Genomic DNA, 20,461 nt, shown 5'->3' with positions numbered 1-20,461 from the left:
GATGAAGGGACAATACATTCTCTTCCTTGCCCAACAAAATGGGGTTTTTCACACCTGACATAATGGGGAAAGCTGGTGGGTCCCGCATCTCCCCAACACGCTGGGTGCCGTTATTGACAGGCATCGATGTCAGGGTGACAAACACGATGCCGTGGCCCCAGGGACAAGCGGTTCGGGGACCCTGCCGCGCTCGGGTCCCCCCCAGCGCCACGGGAGCTGCCCCAGCCAGGCCCGGCCCGGCCCCGAGCCCCGGGGCGCCCCCCTGGCCCCCGCAGCCCCCAAACGCGGAGCCGCAGCCCCGCGGAAGCCGCTGGGGACCCCAGCCTGGCACCGTCCCCCAGCCGCCGGGCCCGCGCCCCGAGCGCGGCTCCCGAGGTAAATCCGCCCTGCCCCGGCCGCCCCGCCCCGGCCGCCCCTCCCGCCGCGGCCCGGCCCGGCCAGGCCCGCGGCCCGCCACCCCCTCCTCCCCGCCGGCAGGAGCCGCTGCGGGCGGCGAGCGGGGCGGGGGGCGGCGGCGCGGCGATGGGCGAGGCGGAGGGCGGCTCGGCGGCCGCTGTGGAGAAGCCGCCGCTGCCCGCGGCCGGCCCGGGAGCCGCCGCGGCGGTAGCTGCGGCCGCCGCCGCCGTTGCAGCGGCGGCGGCAGCGGCGCCGGATCCCGGCGTGCCGGCGGAGGAGGCGGTGGTGGTGTGGAGCCCGGAGGTGGAGGTGTGCCTCTTCCACGCCATGCTGGGCCACAAGCCCGTAGGTGAGAGCAGGCCGCGGCCTGGAGTAGCGGCGCTGGCCGGGAAGGAGAAGCGGGCGCCGGGCCGCCCTGGCAGGCTCCGGCCGGGGCCCCCTCGGCGTGGCTGGCGGCCCGGCCGCGCCGCCGTGCTCCCCCTAGAGGGCCCTGGGTTCCGCTCCCGCGGCGGCCGGCCGAGGGCCCCGGGCTCCTCCCGGCGCGGCGGGGCCTGCGGTGCAGCAGGCGCCGGGCCCTCCCGGCCCCCCAACCGCCCCTCCCGGGGCCCGGGGCCGGCCCTCCTCGGCCCCATCGCCAGCGCCTTTCCGGCCTTGCTGCTGCCTTACGCTTGGTTTCGGTGGTTCTTCAGGCAGAGCCCTAAACCCTCCGGCTGCGGCCGCATGTCGGCATTACCGGGCGCACCCTCAGCCCCTGCCCAGAGCGGCCCTGTAACGCAGGGTGCCACACCAGCCAGGCCGGGTTGCCCACGCTGCTCTCCACTTCTCATATAGCGCATGATTTCCTTGTAACCATGGGATTATTTATTTTTTTAATTGTGTGCTGTAAATAAAACATTTCAGAGTGTTTAATTGCATTGAATTCTTCCCCCAGGTGTGAACCGCCATTTCCACATGATTTGTATCCGAGATAAATTCAGCCAGAATATTGGACGGCAGATTTCATCCAAAGTGATTTGGGACCATCTGAGCACCATGTATGACATGCAGGCGCTTGTGAGTATAAAGGGTTGATGCAGCCACAAGTCTTATTTCTTACAGCTCAGGAGTTTTGATAGGCCAGACTCACTGGGCCTGTCATACCTTTCATGTTACTAAGAATGATGTGTCTTTCCAGGGAGTAGATGGGACTTTCCTGTATAAAAGTACAGTAGGTGGGAGACAACAAAACCCACAGAGGTTTATGTGTTGGTTTTTTTTCCATACTGTGTTCTGACTTTTTTTACTAACCTTGCCTAAATACTGACCTAGCAAACGTGTACATAGGTACTTAAGTGTCAGATAAGGAGGTTATAGTGTCTTTACATAAGAATTTGCCATGTTTGGGTTGCAAAAATGATCTGGAACGATCATGAGTCATGATCTGAATTATCTTGACCTTAGTAAACAGTTCGACATCAGAAGCCTCCTGATTCTCTAATGCCTGAAGTGTCTTGTTAAGAATGATTTAGCTACTAATTGCATGTAGAATAGAATTTGAGATAGCACTTCTAAATCCAAATTAAAGTTTCAACCAAAGTTATTCATAGATATGTTTCTTTTCTTTCTAAGCACGAATCTGAGATCCTTCCATTCCCTAACATAGAGAAGAATTTTGCTCTTCCTGACGAAATGATTCAAGAAGTGAGAGAAGGTGAGATGCAATAGCAGTCTCTTATTCTTGGTGGCTCTAATCTCATCTCGGAATGGATAGTTTAACAAAACTCCCCCCAAAAAAGAATATAACGTGTCAGTCCAAGGCTGTTAGTTCAGACTGGTGTGCTAAATGTATTGGGAAAAGGAAGTGTTAAACAGGTACAAGTTTATCTCATTAATTCTTAATCAGCTGACTGAGGGAAACTATCAGGGAAAGGATTATGCTGCTTGTGCTGTTCATATTCTCATTATCAGCCTCTGTGATGGACCGCTGTAGGAGACAGGCCTAGCGGGGGAGTTAGACCTTTGGTCATATTCCACACAGTATTTCTCATATTCTTAAACGTAATGTAGATGGGATGCTAATATAGCACAATCAGGTTCTATTTATACCATTAGATTCAGCTTCTCCTTCTGGGTGTATGCAAAAGATCCGTGTGTTTCACTGATGGTAGTTTGCAGAGTGAAATGCAAAATGTGATTCTTTGCAAGGTGATTAGTAGTTTATTGTGGGGGTTTTGGACTTTGTTGAGACAGCTGTAATATTACATCAGACCATAATTTTTGCTAAAGTGGATGATCTGTACACTTTAATACAGTTAATTTTATAGCAAGATCAGTTTTTTAATGAGTAGGAGCTATAAAGCTGAAAAAAAACATTTTCTGCTTTTAATTTGTATGTGATAATCTTTCTGTGATAAAATCTTCTGTACCAGTGATGACATAAGGCAGTTATATAGCAGTTCAGCTAACATTAAAAAATGTATACCAGGAATAAACTTAGTGAATAGCTGCAGTTTCAGTAGCTGGAGAAACTTGCTTTTTGACTATGGACTTGTACCTTATGCTAGTATAACAGTCTCGTTTTTAGGCTATTACCATCTTTAATATGGTTCATATATCTTATTTTTAAAAGCATTACTGGTTTTTAATCTCTGGTGATAGATTTTGCATGAGGGTTTTTTTTTTCTGTAGTTGCATTAAAATTAATTGAAAACAAAACCAATACAAAACATTTAGAGGCGTTTGTATAGATTCACAGTGTTTTCAGAGTACTGTGACATCACCTCTGTGTTTTTACCTTCTTGGGATTTAGCTACCTCTTTCTTCCAGATCTCTTTCACTCATGATAAACCTATCTGTATTGTCTAATAGAAATATGTGGCAGTTTGACAGCAATCTTAGGCTGTGCGGGGAAAGCTGGATTTTCAAAGTTTAGTTGGACGTGTGTTACTTGGTACTGTTACTCAAGGTAGGTGCTAGGAAGTTCAAGCATCTGCCGAAGGAGTTCTTGGCATATGTTAGACTACAGTGGAATGCTTCTCAGTTACTAGGTACACTAAACTTTACTAAAAATTCAGCATAAAATTATAATACAGCTAAGATGATGTGATATGTTTTTCCTATTTAGCATTGTGCTTTCTTTCTGTTAATAATTTCAGTGGAACTTCTTGACATGGGACATCTTCATGTTCAGTGTTTTACATTATGCTTGTAGTGTGCTTGGACTCGTAGTGGTTTCTCTATCACAGTGTTGAGGAACCTTTCTAATTTACTGCTGAATGCTGCACTGTTTGTTAATGTTATGCACATATGATGAGGCTACTAATCCAGAAAAAATACGTACAGTTCTTTAAAACTATCTAACATTGCTAACAATCCTTTCTGTAGGAAAAGTAATGATAGAAGAGGAAGTGAAAGAGGAAATAAAAGAAGAGATGGAAACACATGCAGGTCCAGAAGAAGGTAAATTTGTAACTCTCTACTGTGTAATACGAGATTGAAAAACAACTGTAACTCTGAGAAATTAATGTTAAAATGTAAATGCCAAATATGGTGTACTTTGTGATTTGTATTCAGACTTAGTATATGCTCATGCCAAGAACTAGAATAATTTAAGAATGCACAGAGTAAGCAGCTGCTGGTATCTTGATACTTGAAAGGTTTCTCCTTTGCTCCTATGTGCAGAGTTGTATAGTTTTGGAGTTTTTTGGTTTTAATATGTACTTGACAAAACCCTGGGAGCCTGAAGTAATCTAAGGATCTCTGAAAGAAAGTCAAGTCCGGTCTTGGTGAACCTAAATACTCTGTGTTAGGATATTTGTAGTCTTGGGGAAAAATAGGGCCTATAAATCAAAGAAGATTGTAAAATTGTATGCTTAAATGGGAAGGCGGGCAGAGTGGGTTTTTTATTTTATTTGCATTATCTTGCTTCTTTTAAATATAAGGCCTGTTTTCCTAATGCTGCTGAGAACAAAGTCAAATGTGAACATTAGAGATTCTGCTATTTACCTTAACAGACTAAGTCAACTGTTAATTATAGAATTTCATAATATTTATATCACAGAATAAGTGGTGTTTTAAGCTTGAGTGTAATAAAAGATCTAAACGTGTATTTTAAAAATATATTAAATTTCACATTTTGGGTGTTCAGTTTTAAAATCTCTCTATAATACCAAATGTAACGACTGTTGCTGATCCTAAGTTTCATAGATTGGTCCTATGTTCTGTAAGTGTTCCTATTAAGTATCTTAATTTTAAGTGCTGTTTAATTCCAATTAATGAGTTTAATTTTTAGCCTGTCAAAATACATGCCTGTCTTTAAAGCAAATAATAAAAGCAAGATGTGCCTTTCTTAGAGAAGATTTTTCCTTTGAAAGTGAAAGTTATACTTAAATGGTGGTTAACTATGCTGAGAATTGACTGGTTTGAGAAGTTTTATGTATTATAAAGAAATTTGATATCACTTTGCCTGTGTGTATGACTCTGATCTGGAATCATTACTTTGATCCTATTTCAGTTTTTGCACCCTCTGGAAGTTTAGGAAAAACAACTGAAAAGCCAAGCAGCAAAGAGAAAGAGAAAACTTCATCAGATTCTGGGTCCAAAGAAGGATCTGATAAGAGGAAGCGCAACAGAGTCACTGAAAAGGTCTTAAATGCAAACAGTAATCCTTCCAGTCCGAGTGCTGCAAAACGACGCAGAACATAAAGCGAGCTGGGAAAGAAGTAATAATATGGAACGTGAGGAGGGAGCAGTAAAAACAAGTAGCAGGATAGTCGCTACATAAACTTTTTGAGAAAGGAAAAGATATCTGAGCTGGGTATTTGAAAAATCTGCACATTGGCTTTATCCATGCAAGACTTTGTCTGTCTTTCCTGATGTGTTGTCTAGTCAGCACCGAGTAGCTGAGCGCTGGCTACCTTCTCAGGGCATTGGGGGAGAAAGCTGGCAGCGTTAAGAGTTCATGCCTGTGTAACAGTTCCGGTGGCTGCATTTCAAACAAGTAACACACTCTGTCTCAGCCTAGTTCAGTGAAACGTGGAGCCTCCATTCATGAAGAGCATAGTTTTTTTCTGTAAATGTTGGGTCGTTTTTTTGCCATCGTTGCTGTCTGTGAATGTTACAGACTCTCTGTGGGTAACATTGTTTGGCCATTTTACTTACCGCAAAGGTAGCGTTTGTATCAGATGTCTGAATCTTGTTAGTTCAGTAAAACTAAAGTTCTTTTAAATACAGGTAACTACTGAGTTGAAGTATTCTTTTGCTCTGTTGGAGGAACCTTTACTTCTTTCACCCTCAGTGACATAACATTTTTCAGTCTTTAAAAGTTTATATACCATAAGTGAAGTGAAAATGATAATGCCCCTAGACAGAATAATTAATAAGTGTCCTAAATAAAATATCCAGTGATGTCACTGTAAGGTTTTGTAAGGGATCAGCTGAGCTGTGTGTGAACCTGGAGGTGTTGCTTCATCCATTTGTAATATAGTAATATATAACGGTGGGGTTTGTACTTCATTATTTATTTTTTTAAAGCAGTTTTCATAGATGTTAATGGAATTGCTATTCCAAAAATGTTAATTTTGTTCTACAACTTAAGAATCTTACTGACGTTGTAATGCTTATCTTTTATATGCTAGAATATTAAGATTTGATGAAGTTACTATTTTTGTGTTGTGAAGAGATGGACCGCAATCAACAAACACGTGTTAAATGGTGAAAAAAGTAGGCTGATATGTTACTGAGTTTGTTTGACCGTATAACTATCAGTTAATGAAAAGAAGAATTCCTTCTTAATCTGTCAGTTTTGCCTTCAAGGTGAGGAACTAGGATTCCACTAGTTTTTGCTTTTATTCTAGGTACGTAGCCAAGTTCTTGTCTGCCTTACGTGCTTCACTTGTTTTATACCAAGAATAAATTTGACTTGTTTTTATTTTACTAAGTGGTAATTGTTGTGTAACTGGATTAAAATTTGGCCCAGCTTATTTTGAAAGTTCTTTAGGTTCCTTGTGCGTTTAGTGAAATTGGTCAAAAGTGCCTACTGAGTTTTATCTTGGGGGGGGGGGGGGGTTGGGGTGTTTGTTGGGTTGGGTTTTTTTAAACTGACTTTTCCTGGATCTTATGAACTACTACCCTTTTATTTCTCTAAGACATTTGATAAGAAATCCTGGCCTTCTGAACTTGATAGACAGGTTGCTGTAAGCTTCTAAACTAGAGGCTTTTGTCTTTTCTAACTAGCATCGTGCAGACGTGAAGTACTGAGTTGAGAAGATGAAGTTTCTGTTCTAATTTCTTGGAAGCTCACCTCGTTACCCTCTGGTATGCACCGGTGAGCTCTAAAAGGGCAGAACTGCTGAGATGGCCACTGTAACCACTCTTGCAGCGTGGTGCTAGCTCACTGCTTTACAGTGTGAAATCGCATAAACAAATTCCACCCTGGAAGGTATGAAACGCCGTGAATGTAGTGCTGTGCTCCGATAAGCCTTGCAAAATATCTGGTGAGATACCTGCCAGCTGGAGAGCTCCGCGGAGCTCCAGCTTGTGGGAGAGGTGCTGCAGGTGTCTCGGAGGTTTTCTGGATGGGTAGAAATTGAACTTTTATAACCTTATGTGAGGAACCTCCTAGGTTTAATTTTGATGTTTAAGAAAAAAGCTCAGTTTACATGGTGGTATGATCAGGTTCCTAGGAGCTGTAATCCTGCATGACTTACAGATCTATTGTGGAAGTGAGTGCTGAAAGGTGAATTGCCTGTGTTAAGATTTGCTGTTTCCTTAAGAACTAAAGTGCTGGTTACTTCCTCATGATCTACATAGATCTTGGCCATAAAGTGCAGAGTTTGTAACTTTCAAGTCTCATGGCCTTGTAGGTAAATCCTTTTCATCTGGGCAATTCTGTTCAAAGTCTTTTTGCTATACTAATGAGATGGGGTTTAATAGCTTACAGTAGATGTGTCAACAGTGGTGTAATGAAATCGTTTTTAATAGCTTCAAGTAAAAATGTGTCAACTGTGGTGTAGCTTCCCAACACCATCCTTGAAGCAGGGGAAGTCCAACTTGGGATTTCACGGGCAATCCAGCAACACAGATTTTTTTTTTTTTTTTTTTTTTTTTGGAATTTGTTGGCTGTGAGGTTAGGTGCTTGGGAAGCGCGAGTGCTTTAGGCGACCCAAGCGCTGCAGCTCTCTTTTCCTCCCTTCCCTTTTACCAAATCCTGGCTTCTTGGGAAGATTGTTCTTTTATTCATCTTCCTGTAAGAGAAATATTACCTCATCCTATGGAAGGAGTATGTTTTTTGACATGTGGTGAAGTCATACGCAAATCTTGCTGAATTCTTCACCCTGAAGGACAGAGGAAGGCTCCCCTTACTCCGATATCTTGCTTCCAGCGGCAGTGGCTGTGTGTGGGCTGGGGGGTAGGCGCTCAGCGCTGCCCAGCGCCGCGGAGGCTGGCCCAGGGCAGGATGAGGCGCCCTTTCCCTTCGCCGCGGGGCAGGGTAGCTGCCGGGGCGGGCGCGCGCAGGGACCGCGCGGCGCCGCAGGAAGGGGGCGGGGCGTGCCCGCGCTTCCTGCCCCGCCCCCTCGCCCCGCGCCCGGGCATTGTGCCGCGCGGGCGGCCCCGCCGCCCCCTGGTTGCCCGGCCCGCCGCGCTCCATGGCGGCCTGGGTCGGCCTCAGGGCGGAGGAGGAGGAGGAGGCGGAGGACGAGGCGTGCTTCTGGCGGTACGACTCCACCTGGGAGGAAGACGAGGACGAAGAGGAGGATGGCGGCGAGGGCGAGCCGGAGGGAGCGCAGGCAGCCGCCGGGGAGGAGCGGCCGGACGCGGGGCAGCGGCCGGTGCCGGGCTGGGCGCGGGGCTCCCGGCAGGCCCAGGTGGGTGCCGGCGGGGCGGGGGGGGGGGGGGGGGGGCCGGCAGCCCGTTCACCCCAGGCCGCCCCGGGCCCAGCCGCCCTGGGTGCGCGGGGGTTACCGTGCCCCTCGCGATTATCGCGGGCACTTCGGCGGGGGACGCTGCAGGCCGCCCCCGGGCGCGGTGGCGGTGCCCGTGCCCCCGCGCCAGGCTCCCGGTTCACCCCGGGGAGCGGGGGCAGGCTGAGGCGCTGAGGAGGGGTCGGGGGGCCTGCCCGGGCAGCGGCCGCTGGCGTGTGGGCCTGCCCTCCTCCATGGAGCAAATCCCTCGGGAGGGGAGGGGAGGCGGCTGAGGCTGCCGCAGGAGCCCCGGGTGGCCGGGGCAGGGCTCTGCTGGCACTGAACAGCCCCTGAGTTCCATTAGACTGCCGGGAGCTGGTGTATGAGATATAGATAGATACATATATTTCCTCCACCATTCCCTGTGGTCTGGGTACTTTATCCCATACACACCATGGCTGTCCTCTGTGCCACCTGCCAGTTCCCCGCGTTCCGATGGCCGCTGGGTTTGGCATGAGGACACTGATGTTCTTCAGCAGCTCCTTGCTTTTAAGTTTTTTTCATGGTATCCTCATCTTTGTATGGTGGCCTTCCGTGTCTGCTCTTTCATCAGTAAAAAGTCACCACTTAACATCTGCTCGCTTTTAAAAATGAGCCGTAACTTTTTATTTCTTTCAGACGTGTTTTTTTTCCCTAGGGAGCATCTTTAGAGCTCCCTAGGAAATGTAGCATTATTTCAGAGCGACTCTGAAAACAAAAAAATACCCACTGGTATTTTAAAAGCTGCAGGTATGTGTGCAGTTGTAGGGAGTGAGGTGGCATTGCAAAATGCGAACACTTGTGTCTGGTACCTTCAAATAATGTTGATTTGAAAGAGAAGGAACTTTGTTAGTCTTATCTGAGGCTCCTGTCTTTAGCATCAGTGTTTTTGAGTTTGACACTGGGTGTCAGTAATTTCTTCTACAGCATTACTTGGGCAAAAGCGAAACTGTGTCTCTGGATTTCTCAGTATTTGCTGGCTTAGTGAAAATGCGTTACTGAGCTCCTCCCATTTCGGGGAAAGGGAAACTAACTGTTCGCTTGAGTTTCGTTTCAGCGACTCATCTGTATTCTTAGCTCTATGTAGGCAGATGAAGCTTTCCAATTAGTGCGCTTTTAAAGGAGTTTAATAATAAACTCCAATTTTTTATAAGCATTAAGATATTAAAACAGCCTCCCTCTTAAAAAAATTAATACATTCTGTGCAACATAGTAGTCCAAACGCTCATGACTTCCTACAAAAATACCCGCTCTGTACTTTGCAAACAAAATGGAAGTTGAAATACAGCAGAGGGACGCATCCATGTGCATCTCTGCATCTTCACGGAGTTAGACTGTATCTAGGCCTTGGCTGTGCACGTAGGTCTGTGAAAGGCCACAGGTATTCTAGGCAGAATAGCTGTAATACTTGAACGAGGGATTTCCTTGGAAGCATTTTGCTCTGTTTGAGAGCACGCTGTCAATTCTCTCTTGTACATGGCTGGAGTTCTGGTTATGTTCGCAAGTTTTAATGCCTCCAGAACATTCAGACTGTTCTTTTTGAATGTGTGTGTTCTTCAGGTATTTATTTTTTTTTTCTTAGAGGAACTTCTGGATTGTGACAACCCTCAAAACAAGGACCATTTTTTCACTCCAGTGAGTGGGCTTTTCAAACTTTGCCTTATAAAGGAGGATGTTGTCCCCGAGACTTACGGCCCCTGGAATATTGTTCTGCATCTTTAAAGAGAAGTTCTTCCTTCGGTGATGAGTGTGTAGTCACCTCGTGTCTGACAGTGCCTGAAAATTTTTTAAGGGCAGTGAGAATGAATACAAAAAGAGACAGTAAAGCTTCTGTTGTCTGTTCATGCCTTTACAACCTGCCAAAGGCACGAATCAGCTTGCAAAACTGATTCCAGCTTCCACTTGTATTACACTAATTCTCATTCTTCTCCCCTCAGTCTAGATGGTATACTTTATATCTGAAGCTGCTAATGTGTTTATTCAATACTGAGGTTAGAATTTGTTTTATTATTTTCACTATGCACTTTCAAAATTAAATTAAAAATCTCCTTTTACCTTTGCATTTCACTTGTGTCTCTGCACATAACTCCACATTCACGGTCTGAGGTTCCTGGGGTGTGTCTTTTCAGGTCTTTTGCATTTCGGCACTTTTAGCTTCTAAGAGCGAGCACTGAAAAACTTGGGGTTTGTGCCTATTTTAAAAAGGTTACCTCTTAGTCTGCTGTAATGCATGAGGGTTTGTGTTTGGCTGCTCAGAGCCGTATTTTAATAAACCCTGTAGTTCTGCCTTCTAACTCTCCATCAACAGAAGATTTTGATCACTGTTCTAGGATGCTGCTGTCTTTCTCATTCCTGTGTCGTGTTCACAGTCTACACGTTCTTTCATCCATTTCAGTTGCAGCTGGTTTCCAGTTTTTAGCCAAATATTGTGTTACCTTCTCCTGGCTTTGTTCCATGCTTTCCTCACGCTCTGCACAGCGATGCACATTCTGACTGATGCGTTCCAGGTTTGGAGGGAGAAACCCACTTAAATTGCCTGTCAGTGCTGTGAGAAGTAAGGGGGCTCGATTGGCGTGGGCAGGTTTCAGTCTTGCAATTTAGTTTGTCTTTCTAAGCTGGAAAAAGGAAGGTTGTGTTTGTGTGGCTTACATGGAAGTTTACAGAGATCTAGGAACACCACCTTCTTGGAGGGAGGGCTGAGTTTTGCTCTCTTTGCTTCCCTATCTTGTTCTTTTTAATGCTGTGCTCTCAGATGCCTTTTGCCGGGATCTAGCGTCTTTCTGGACAAGCCTTACAGCCTCTTGCACCATGGCATTGCACTCATCTCGGTATCTACATTTACTCTTCAGCAAACCAGTTCTTTTTCAAAATTGGAGCCAGTCTACTATTAGCCTATCCCGACTGTGTTAAAGGATGTTATTTTAGAAAGTTAAGTGTAAAGAATATCTGGAAATTTATTCTCCTGTAATAGGGAACAAGATTTTCATTAATTTGACATGTGTCAGAATTTCATGCTTGGAGTTGCAAAGTTATAGTCAAATGATGAATGTCATAGTGCTAAATCCCAGTCTCTGCTTACATCTCAGACAAAAGAATAATATTGATCTGTTCTTGCTGAACGTATTTCTTGGCCTTGTGCTTGCAGCCTCTTACTTTTTTTTCTGTCGGCTGTGTAGCAAAGCTTTTTATAATTGTGTGCATTTCTGCAGTCTGGGTAGATTCTGGGGATGGACAGTATTGGATTTCTAATCCCATATGGGCCATGTGGCTGTGGGAAGTTCTGCCACCTATTTTGGTCTGTGTTTGGTCATCTATAAAATGGAAATGCGTTGTAACGTAGACGGGTATTATTTTAGGTCATCACAAGTTACTACTCATAAAAAACAACTTGAGCTTAATTTAATCCCTGTCACAGAAGTACGGGAGTGTCATAGTGTGTAAATGTATTTTTAAAATATAGTTTTAAAAATTCTGCATTGATGACCTCCTGCTGTGGGTAAAGATTTGATCTCCAAATGCTGTGGGTGCTTCGTAAATAAAAGTATTAACAGTCAACAGGGCAGCCGAATGGATGACTTCATTACAACAAGGTGTTAGAAAATCCAGTTCCTGTCTTAATAATTAAGGAACTGATGATCCGTGTTCAGTAGAAATTGGTGGGGTTTTATTTTTCTCTGTGCAAATGAGGTTAAGAAGTACGAAATGAAGTTGAAAGAAACACCTTGGGAGAGCATTTGTTGCTTCTTTCTTCTGAGTTTCTTGAAATACTTACTTTGCAAGAGCCTGCACATCTTACCTGTTTCACAAAGACCCTGCTCTTGCTGTGAGCTGGTGTTGAATGCTCTAATCGCAGTGTGCTTCGATTTGGGGGAGTCCTTTTATGCATGAGCAGTCTAGTTCGTTTTGGTGGTTCTGCCTTGACAGAACACTTTTAAGCACTTTCATAGCTTGGGGCAAGATGGGTCAGCACTCAGCAAGATTAAACCTGTCTGTGTTGCTTGTGAAGTGTTACAAAATCTCTTAAGATTGAAGTAATCCACTGTAAAAAAAAAAAAAAACAACACAAAAAACAAACCAAATTTATTATTCAGCTAAAATGCATTTTATATTAAGTCTTACTTGCAACTTCCATTTCTCTGAACTTCATGGAAATAAAGGTGTTCTTTGTGATCTCTGTGTAAATGTGACAGTTGGAATGAACCTAGCACATCTGTGTAGCGAGGAGAACCTGTTACTTAATTGTCAGGTGGACGTGGCACCACAGGTTTTTCTCTATAGCAATTTGAATTACGAATAAAATCAAATTTATTCAGCTGTAACTAGTTAAACCTGTTATTTGGCAACTAATAGGGGTCACGTGAGTCACTGCTGTGGGTATTTCATATATATTTCTTGTATTTTATTAGTGAAGTTTGGTTTCAAAACACTTCAACTAAATGCCTTTTATTTGTAGGACCAAAGATCAAATTCATCACCGCTGTCTTGGAGAGGTTTTCAGGTAGGCTTGACGTAAAGTTTGGTTAGTTGGAAGTATGAGCGATAATTGTGATGATGGTTGGAATGGAAGTCCAATAAAAGAAATATCTAACGTAACAGTATGGCTCTTATTATTGTCCACTGTCCAGATCAGCATAATACTAAATCAGCAAGGCTGCTTTTGAGCGTAAAGCTAAGATTAAAAAAAACTTTATTTCAATAATGTTTAGAGGCAATGAGAATCTTGAATTTAAGGGATATTTCTGCATCTTAAATTCTACAGTTTCGAACTCTGATCTCTGTCTTGACTGTGGTATAGAGTGACTCAGAGAATGAGAGGTAGGGCTTGGTTTGTCTTGTTTTAAAACCTTTCAGTTAAGGAAGAAAATTACATTTTGCCATTTGGGATTTCCAGCTAGTTCTGACTATTTGTGTAGGAAAACTCAACAGGGATAAAAGATATGCATAAAACATAAAGAACTTGATTAACAAGACTAGAAAGAAAAAAAAATATTTTAGTTAAAGGACATGGTGTGAACTTCTCTTAGTCCAAAGTTGTCTTCAGGAGTGCAGAGAAACAATGCTGTAGCAAACTGGCTGGGTTTGGAGGTGCTGGGAGCGCAGCATGAGGAGCATAGGAGAGTGATAGGCAGGGATACGTGTGAGAGATGCTGAATTCAGTCAGTGGATTATTTTTTATTTTTTTTTAGAAGACAACTTTAATCTGGATCTCTGATCTGTCTCTCTTCTCTAGTTCTCAAGCGGGCGCAACTGGAATGCAGCAAGAGACTTGCAGAGATACAGACATCATTACCCGGTATGGACTAAATAATGACGCGTATACTCTTGGGCTGTTCTTCATTGCATGCTAAGTTTAGGAACAGTTTCTAGATTTGAAGGCACCCTTTTGTCTTTACATTGACAAGCTCAGAACCTTTAAAGCATTCATTTGCGAGGGGGAAGGGATGATGTGCGTGTGGGTGCATCAGAAACAAGCTGTTAATTCCCAAAACTCATGTCAAGGAATTAGCTCGAAATATTTAGGAAATGTGAGGGAAAGCAAGGAGAAGTGTTGAAGTGAATGCTGCCTTTTTAAAGATCACTGCTTGTTGATTTCTTGTTCTCATCTCCAGGGTTTGGTAGAATCAGAAAATGAGGAGGAAGAAGACATGTGGAACTTAAGCTTTTATAAAAATGAGATTTGTTTTTTGCCCCGGGGTGAGTACCTTGTGCAGTGACTGATGCAGTCTGCTGCAGCTGGTTGAATTGGTGAAAGAGTAGCTTGATCCATGTGGGACAATTACTAAAAAAACCCACAGCCAAACAAAGCACACCACCAAAACCAAAACAAACAAAAAAGCCACCAAGAATTTCCATTTTAAAATGTCTTGTTCCTGCTGTATGTGCCTTACTTTTCTGTTTAATGATAGGAAACTAAGATTTTTTTCTTTGAGTTTACCAGGTTGGTTATCTAGTTAGATAAGCTAGTGCCTGTATGCGAACACCTGGCTCTGGATAGTAAGCTACCTTGGGTGGCTGGCTAACTTTAATATTCATTTGGTGTCATTTCTTCTTGCCTAACTTTTTCCTTTTCTTCTCAGGTTTGCATATTGAAAATCTGCTTGAATCTTGGTGGGACAACTATGAAGTTCTGGAAGAAAACCATTCTTACATACAGTGGTAAACTGTCTGCTTGAACATAGTGACTCTCTTCAGTTGTGCCTCTTCTAAGAGTCCGCTGTATCTGTGTTCCTGAATTCGGTTTCCCCAAAGGTTCAGAATTGCTCCTGAGCGAAACCCATGTCCACTTTATTTTTATTAAGTTATATCCTTTTGGAAACAATGCAGTGGAAATCTGGAAAACCAGACAGTGCAGCTGTGGCAATAGATCTCAGTCATGGTTGGTCTTACAGGGTATTGCAGATCAGAGTATTAGAGCAACAGAGATGCAGATAAGCAAAGTATATTGTTGTCATTGGTGTGGACAGTGCTTTTATGGGAGGGGTGTATTTGTCATATAGTAAACTACTTCTGTGTCCATAAAGATGTGAGGACTCCAAGAGATGCCTCTGATACCACAATTTTTGAAATCTTTTGTTTGTTTTTTTAAAAAAAGGGTACCCTGGGCTGGATGTCGTCTTTGCTTATCTGGTCTGAAAATTTCTTTCCCTTCAGGCTGTTCCCTTTACGTGAACCGGGGATGAACTGGCGTGCCAGACCACTCACATGTCAAGAAATTCAGGTATTTAAAGCTTTTTTCTTTTTTGAGATCTGAAGGATGTTAGGATTTTCCCTAAATGCCTTACATTTGAAGTCTAGGTTTTCTTACGTTGCTTCCTTGGGGCCCTAGTGTGAACAGAGCTCACTCAAGCACTGTTAAGAATTTGTCTGTCTTGTGTCTGCCAGTGGCTACAGCAACAAATGAAATGCTCAGTGATAAAATCAAGCCTTGTTTGTCACTTAGGTGCCCCTTAAACTAACTGGTGCAGGTCATCAGGGGTTGCAGCTCGTACTCATTAGTCTGTCTTGTTTTCAGGCCTTTAAGAAGTCCAAGGAAGTTATGCAAAGGTTTATACGTGCTTATCAGCTCATGCTGAGATTTTATGGGATCATTTTGACCAATGAGGAAACTGGAGAACTTAAGAGAGCAGAGAATTGGGCTGAACGATTTCAAAACTTGAACCGGTGAGTCTGAGCCTGTGTTGATGCTGCTGGTCATTTACTACAGCCAGGTGCTTCTTTGAGAAGAAAAAAAAAAGTCAAAGTCAAGAAAATGCTCAGCCCTTGAGGAGCGGATGCTTTTTGTTGATAAAAATGTTAGCTAGCTGAAGTATATTTACCTTGGCTTAGCCTCTGACTGCAGGTCATCACACTCTGTGACTTTAGTAAATGACAGGCGTTATAGGTAAATGAGTTGAGATTGATTTTCTTTTGTATCCAGCACAGCTGTGAACAGTAGGCTTTGTTCAGGTTGCTCTCCTGAAGGATGAAATACAGACTTGGAGATGCTAATATTGGCTCTAGCAGAGCTTGTGTTTAAAACCATATTTTAAGCAGGAATCGCTGAAATGTTTTCACAGGTAGCCAAATTGCCTTTTAGTATTCTCGTAAACAAACTACAAAATAGGAGCATTTCCATATGCTTCCCTGATTGTTTATAAAACTGCCTTAATGTGTGTAAAATGCTTTAAATCCTTGGTTGAAAAGTGTTTTGCGAATTGATGGTTTTTCATACTACTTTTTATTTTTCTTACTTACACTTTTTATACCACTGCAGGTCATACCGTAGAGATAGTAGTGACCCTTCATATTCTGGTACCCCTAATGCTGTTAACAAGGGCTCTAAGAGGACTGGGCATACTCACACAAGAAAAAACCAACTTGAAGACTGTCAAGTATTTAAAAAAAAAAAAAAAAAAAAGTGTTGTGTCTGGCTTAAGTCCCTGAGTCACGGATTTCTGGCAACATCCTTACCTGCCTGTATCCTTACAGTTTTTTACGGGCTTACCCTGCAGGGTCACTGTTAGGGATAGGACACTGGGCTGCATGGACTTGTGTGTCTGTCAAGTGGTGGCTGGTATCTACTGGTGAGTGATGCAGAAAGCCAGAACCGTTCCAAGCAGTTGAGGTGATTAATCCTAGCAGCCCAAGGAGGACTAGGAAGGTGCTGCTGAAGGCAGACAGCAGCAGTCGGTGCTTGAAAAGTAAGCCCGCCTGTATTCCCATCTGCATTATCAAGTAGTCTTTAACAGACCGTGGCCAACAATGCACAAAAACATTTTGCAGATAGCCTGGAGGTTCATAGTGACAGGTAAGACTTTCACTTAACTTTGCTTATCTGTTTTGTTCAGGTTCAGCCACAACAATTTGCGGATTACTCGCATCCTGAAGTGCCTGGGAGAGATGGGTTATGAACACTATCAAGTGCACTTGGTAAAGTTTTTCCTAACAGAAACTCTTGTTAAGGAGACGTTACCAAATGTCAAGAGAAGTGCCTTGGATTACTTCCTGTTCACCATCAGAAGCAAACAGAAGAGAAGAGAACTAGTCCACTATGCTTGGCAACACTTCAAACCTCGGGGCAGCTTTGTGTGGGGGCCACATGATAAACTCTTGAAGTACAGACCCCGCTCTGCTAGGTCACAGCTGCACCAAAAGGCTGAAGATAAAGAGGAAACACCTGGTAAAAAATGTGATGATTCTGTGGAAAAGGATCAGAACCTGTCCATAGAGGGAGAACAGAAAGCTGGAGATGCTGCAAACTTGCAGCCTAAAGTGAATGATGAAGATGTAAAAGATAAGTTAAGTGAATATGTTTCGAAGGGAGATGGTGAAGAGGAGGAAGAGACTTCACTTACCCAGCAGGAGAAGAAGGATTTAAGCAGTGAGGCTGAAGAAGTGCAGGGTACAGCAGAGAATGATTGCACAAAGGAGAGCAAGAAGAGAAAACTGGATGCAAATACGGCAGATGCTAAAAAGAGTGGACTGTTGAAAAGCCCTACTGATATTGAAAACATTTCCCGTAATCTGGGAGAATGTGCAATTGATGGAGAAATCCCTTGCTCAGTTCCGCTTTTACAAGCAAAGGAGAACCAGGAAATACTGAAAGAAGATGATGCAAGCACCAAAGACTCAGCAGTGCCTGAGACTGCTGATGCAGTTGTGAAACGGAGGAAAGTTGATAAAAGAACATTGAGAGCCAGGGCATGCAACTTGGCCATAAACCTGAACATGAACCCGAATGTTGGGCCCTCTGCCTCCAGTGCCAAGTTAAAGCCACCTGTTGCAAACACTGAGGCTGAAGAAGAAAATGTCAGTGGGGAAAGCACAACTGTGGAAGTGACAAGTGAGAAGCGTGGTGGTGATGCACATGGTGGGGATGTGAGACCCTCAGTTGGGTCCAAGCTCCCCAAGACTGGCAGGACTTCTTCAGTAAGTGATGGCTTGGAGTTGAGTGGGGATCAAGTCAGAGCAAGGAGTGATCAGAACCACTGCAGCAGCACATTCCTGGGAAGCAAAAATGGGGTAGATGGGGTAGAACAGCATAAAAAGGCAGAAAATGCAAATGAAAAAGGGCAGGCAGAAGTCACAGGCAACAAACAAGTTCCAGAGAGTATTGAGCAGAGCAGCGTGGCATCCACGTGTCCTGAAGAAGACAGTACTGAGGTTGCAACAGAAAAACGTGAAAGCTCTGAGCATGCAGCAGAACCTGATGAAGAGCAGGTAGCGGCAGAGTTGAGACCGGCATGACAAGCACTCAAGCAGAGATGACACTGCCCTAACTGCTGGGAGCCAGCTTTGGTGATTTGGATAGCAGAAGTACCTGGAAAAATAAACTTCCTTTGGGCTGGTCCAGGGTAGCTCCTGTCTGGCTTTCACCCTTCCACACTTTTTTTAAAATCATCTGTAGTAACTTCACTGAGATCCAGCCCTTGGTTTACCCTAAAGAGGAAAACTCCGGTCATCTTCATGGACAGGCTGTGTCCTGTTGCTGGTTTTTTTATCTGATGTTCAGGACTGTCTTGGAGCAACAGGGGTTTTTGCACTTTGCTTTGATTCTGGTATGTCCCTTCTTAAAGAGAAGAGGAAAACTGATCTGTTTCCTTGTTTGAACTGGTCAAGTGTTTATTAAATACATCATTTTTAATGTAAGACAGCATGACCTAATTGGCCAGGCCTTTCTATTACCATGTAACTTCTATTTATTATTGAAAGGCTGTACCTTTCGTGGAGATTTATTCCTGGCAAAGGTGCTGTTTACCTAAAAGAGATGAGTATATACATTTCACATCATTTAAGAGTATAGTTGCCTCTCCTCCTATAAAGAAAATTAGACTTCAGACTGGGATACAATGCATAGTCAAAATGTATCTGTGACCAGTAGTGACTTGTTTGTACAGACACTGTTCGCTAGGGTGCTAAGTACTGAGCATTTATTCCCTTTATTCCCCCCAGAAGTTGCTTTGTAGGGCTTGTTAGTGTTTTTAAGAATATGGATCATCTACTGATTTTGAAGAGGAAAAACCTTCAGACTTTGCATAAAGCTGCCTAGAGCTGCTCTTCCCCAGGCTTTTCCACCACTTGCAGACCCTTGATAGTCTTCCACAGGTATTTGTGTCCGCTACTGGTTCAAAGGTCTGCCTTCCTCAGTTGCCAAAACAGAACAAATAGTTGTCATTGCATTTTTGGGGGCTCTGCTGTTAATTCGCAGTGGCCTGTGGGGGCTCTCTTTTCTGCAGGCCCATCGCATGAAGTTAGATGTGTCAGATTTAACCCACTTCCTAGTTAGAGCAGGATTGTTTTACCACTAACGATTAGCATGTCAGGCGGTGAGGGCATGTTAAAGTGCAGCATAGCTGGAAACCACTGGGCTTTGTGGGGCAGTTAATTGAAACTTTAATTGGAGGGGTATGCTTGTCTGGTTGATTTATTTACGGCCCTCAAGAATTTACTTTTAGACCTTGCCAGCTATTTGCCGGCCTCAGTGTTCCTGACCTCCCTGTTAGCTGCTCTGCCTGACTTACGCAGTATTCAACCAAGTCTGAAGGAGCGTTAAACAATTTAGCACTTCTGCTCCTAGAGATTTACAACAGAGGACCTGTTTCATGAAGCAGAGGAAACAGTTTCCACCAGCCAGAAGGTCTGGACTCGCTGTTTGCTCAGATTGTTTGGTTTACATTTGGGGATTTTAGGTGCTGTTTGTGTAGGAGATGGTTAGAGGCTTACCAGCTTTGCCAGAGAGCAGATGCAGTAGCCTGTGCGATGTTCATGTTTTTCCTCTCTCTGCTACAACTCTGAAGATCTTTCAAGGAATTTGATCCGTGACTCGCCAGCCCAGACTGTAGGTCCTGATCAGCATGCCACATACACGTGTGGGAATAAAAATCTGCAAGCTTAACACCTAATGGTCGTGGTCACACACGTGCTGGAAAAAGGCTTTAATGTTTTTAAAATAATTTTTTTCTTATGAACAAATGGAGTTAAATAGCCAATAAGAATACGCTTAACTACAGATATAAATACTTGAAGATGCTGAGTGAAAATTATTTCATAAAAGATTCATAAGAAATTGTTAATCATGGCTTTTGTACAGATTTATAGTAATTTTCTTATTTAATGAAATTTTCATTGTGAATATGTGCTCAGTTGGGGCATAGACCATGTATCTTGTTATGGTGATGTGTGGTTTGTTTTTGTGTTTAATGGGGTGTCCCTGTGAGCCCTAGTCCGGAGTGCTCAAACCAAACCATTCCCTATCATGATCCGGTTTAGAGTTCTGGCTGTAGGTGTACGCGTTGAGTTCACAGGATGTTTTCCAGTTCTCAGAGCTGTATCACAGAGTGTGTTACGTTGTCACCTATTAAAGCATGACTTTAATGCATACCAGTTTCCACTTACGGTTTTTTTCATCTTTGAGAGCAGGGCATGACCCATCATGTATCTGTCACACCCCCACACACACACCCCCCACACCCTGTAGCTGTTTGCTGGTGCTTGGGCACCTCCAGCGAGTGGGTGCGTGGGGCTGTCTGGCGTTCCCAAGCGGAGGACTGGTGGGCTCACCATGAGATAAACCTGCTGCTTGTTCCATGTGGAGATGATGCTCAGTCTTCCTCCAGCGCTGTAAAATGTGGCCAGTGAATGTTTGTGGGGAAAAAACACCCCCTCCC

At 44.0% G+C, this 20,461-nt stretch overlaps 2 protein-coding genes across 4 annotated transcripts; both read left to right on the top strand.

Moving 5' to 3' along the window:
* Positions 1-457: 457 nt before the first annotated feature.
* Positions 458-6,309, top strand: MRGBP (MRG domain binding protein). Its single transcript, XM_055813849.1, has 5 exons — positions 458-745; positions 1,328-1,449; positions 2,005-2,086; positions 3,760-3,834; positions 4,889-6,309. The coding sequence occupies exons 1-5, from the start codon at positions 523-525 to the stop codon at positions 5,077-5,079; spliced, it is 693 nt and encodes a 230-aa protein (XP_055669824.1). The 5' UTR covers positions 458-522; the 3' UTR covers positions 5,080-6,309.
* Positions 6,310-7,950: 1,641 nt separating this feature from the next.
* OGFR (opioid growth factor receptor) lies at positions 7,951-20,172 on the top strand. Of its 3 annotated transcripts, XM_055813845.1 has the most exons (9): positions 7,951-8,240; positions 10,253-10,306; positions 12,769-12,813; positions 13,546-13,608; positions 13,925-14,009; positions 14,393-14,471; positions 14,967-15,033; positions 15,328-15,476; positions 16,643-20,172. In XM_055813845.1, the coding sequence occupies exons 1-9, from the start codon at positions 8,022-8,024 to the stop codon at positions 18,039-18,041; spliced, it is 2,160 nt and encodes a 719-aa protein (XP_055669820.1). In that variant the 5' UTR covers positions 7,951-8,021; the 3' UTR covers positions 18,042-20,172. The 3 variants fall into 3 exon arrangements, with proteins under 3 accessions (XP_055669820.1, XP_055669822.1, XP_055669821.1); XM_055813846.1 differs by lacking the exon at positions 10,253-10,306 and having other exon boundaries at positions 7,952-8,240; XM_055813847.1 differs by lacking the exons at positions 10,253-10,306; positions 12,769-12,813.
* The last annotated feature ends 289 nt before the right edge of the window (positions 20,173-20,461 follow it).

Source organism: Falco peregrinus, chromosome 9 (assembly GCF_023634155.1).
Source record: "Falco peregrinus isolate bFalPer1 chromosome 9, bFalPer1.pri, whole genome shotgun sequence".
Lineage (NCBI taxonomy): Eukaryota > Metazoa > Chordata > Aves > Falconiformes > Falconidae > Falco > Falco peregrinus.
The sequence above is the reverse complement of the archived record's forward strand: the minus strand, read 5'-3'. Positions and strand labels throughout refer to the sequence as shown.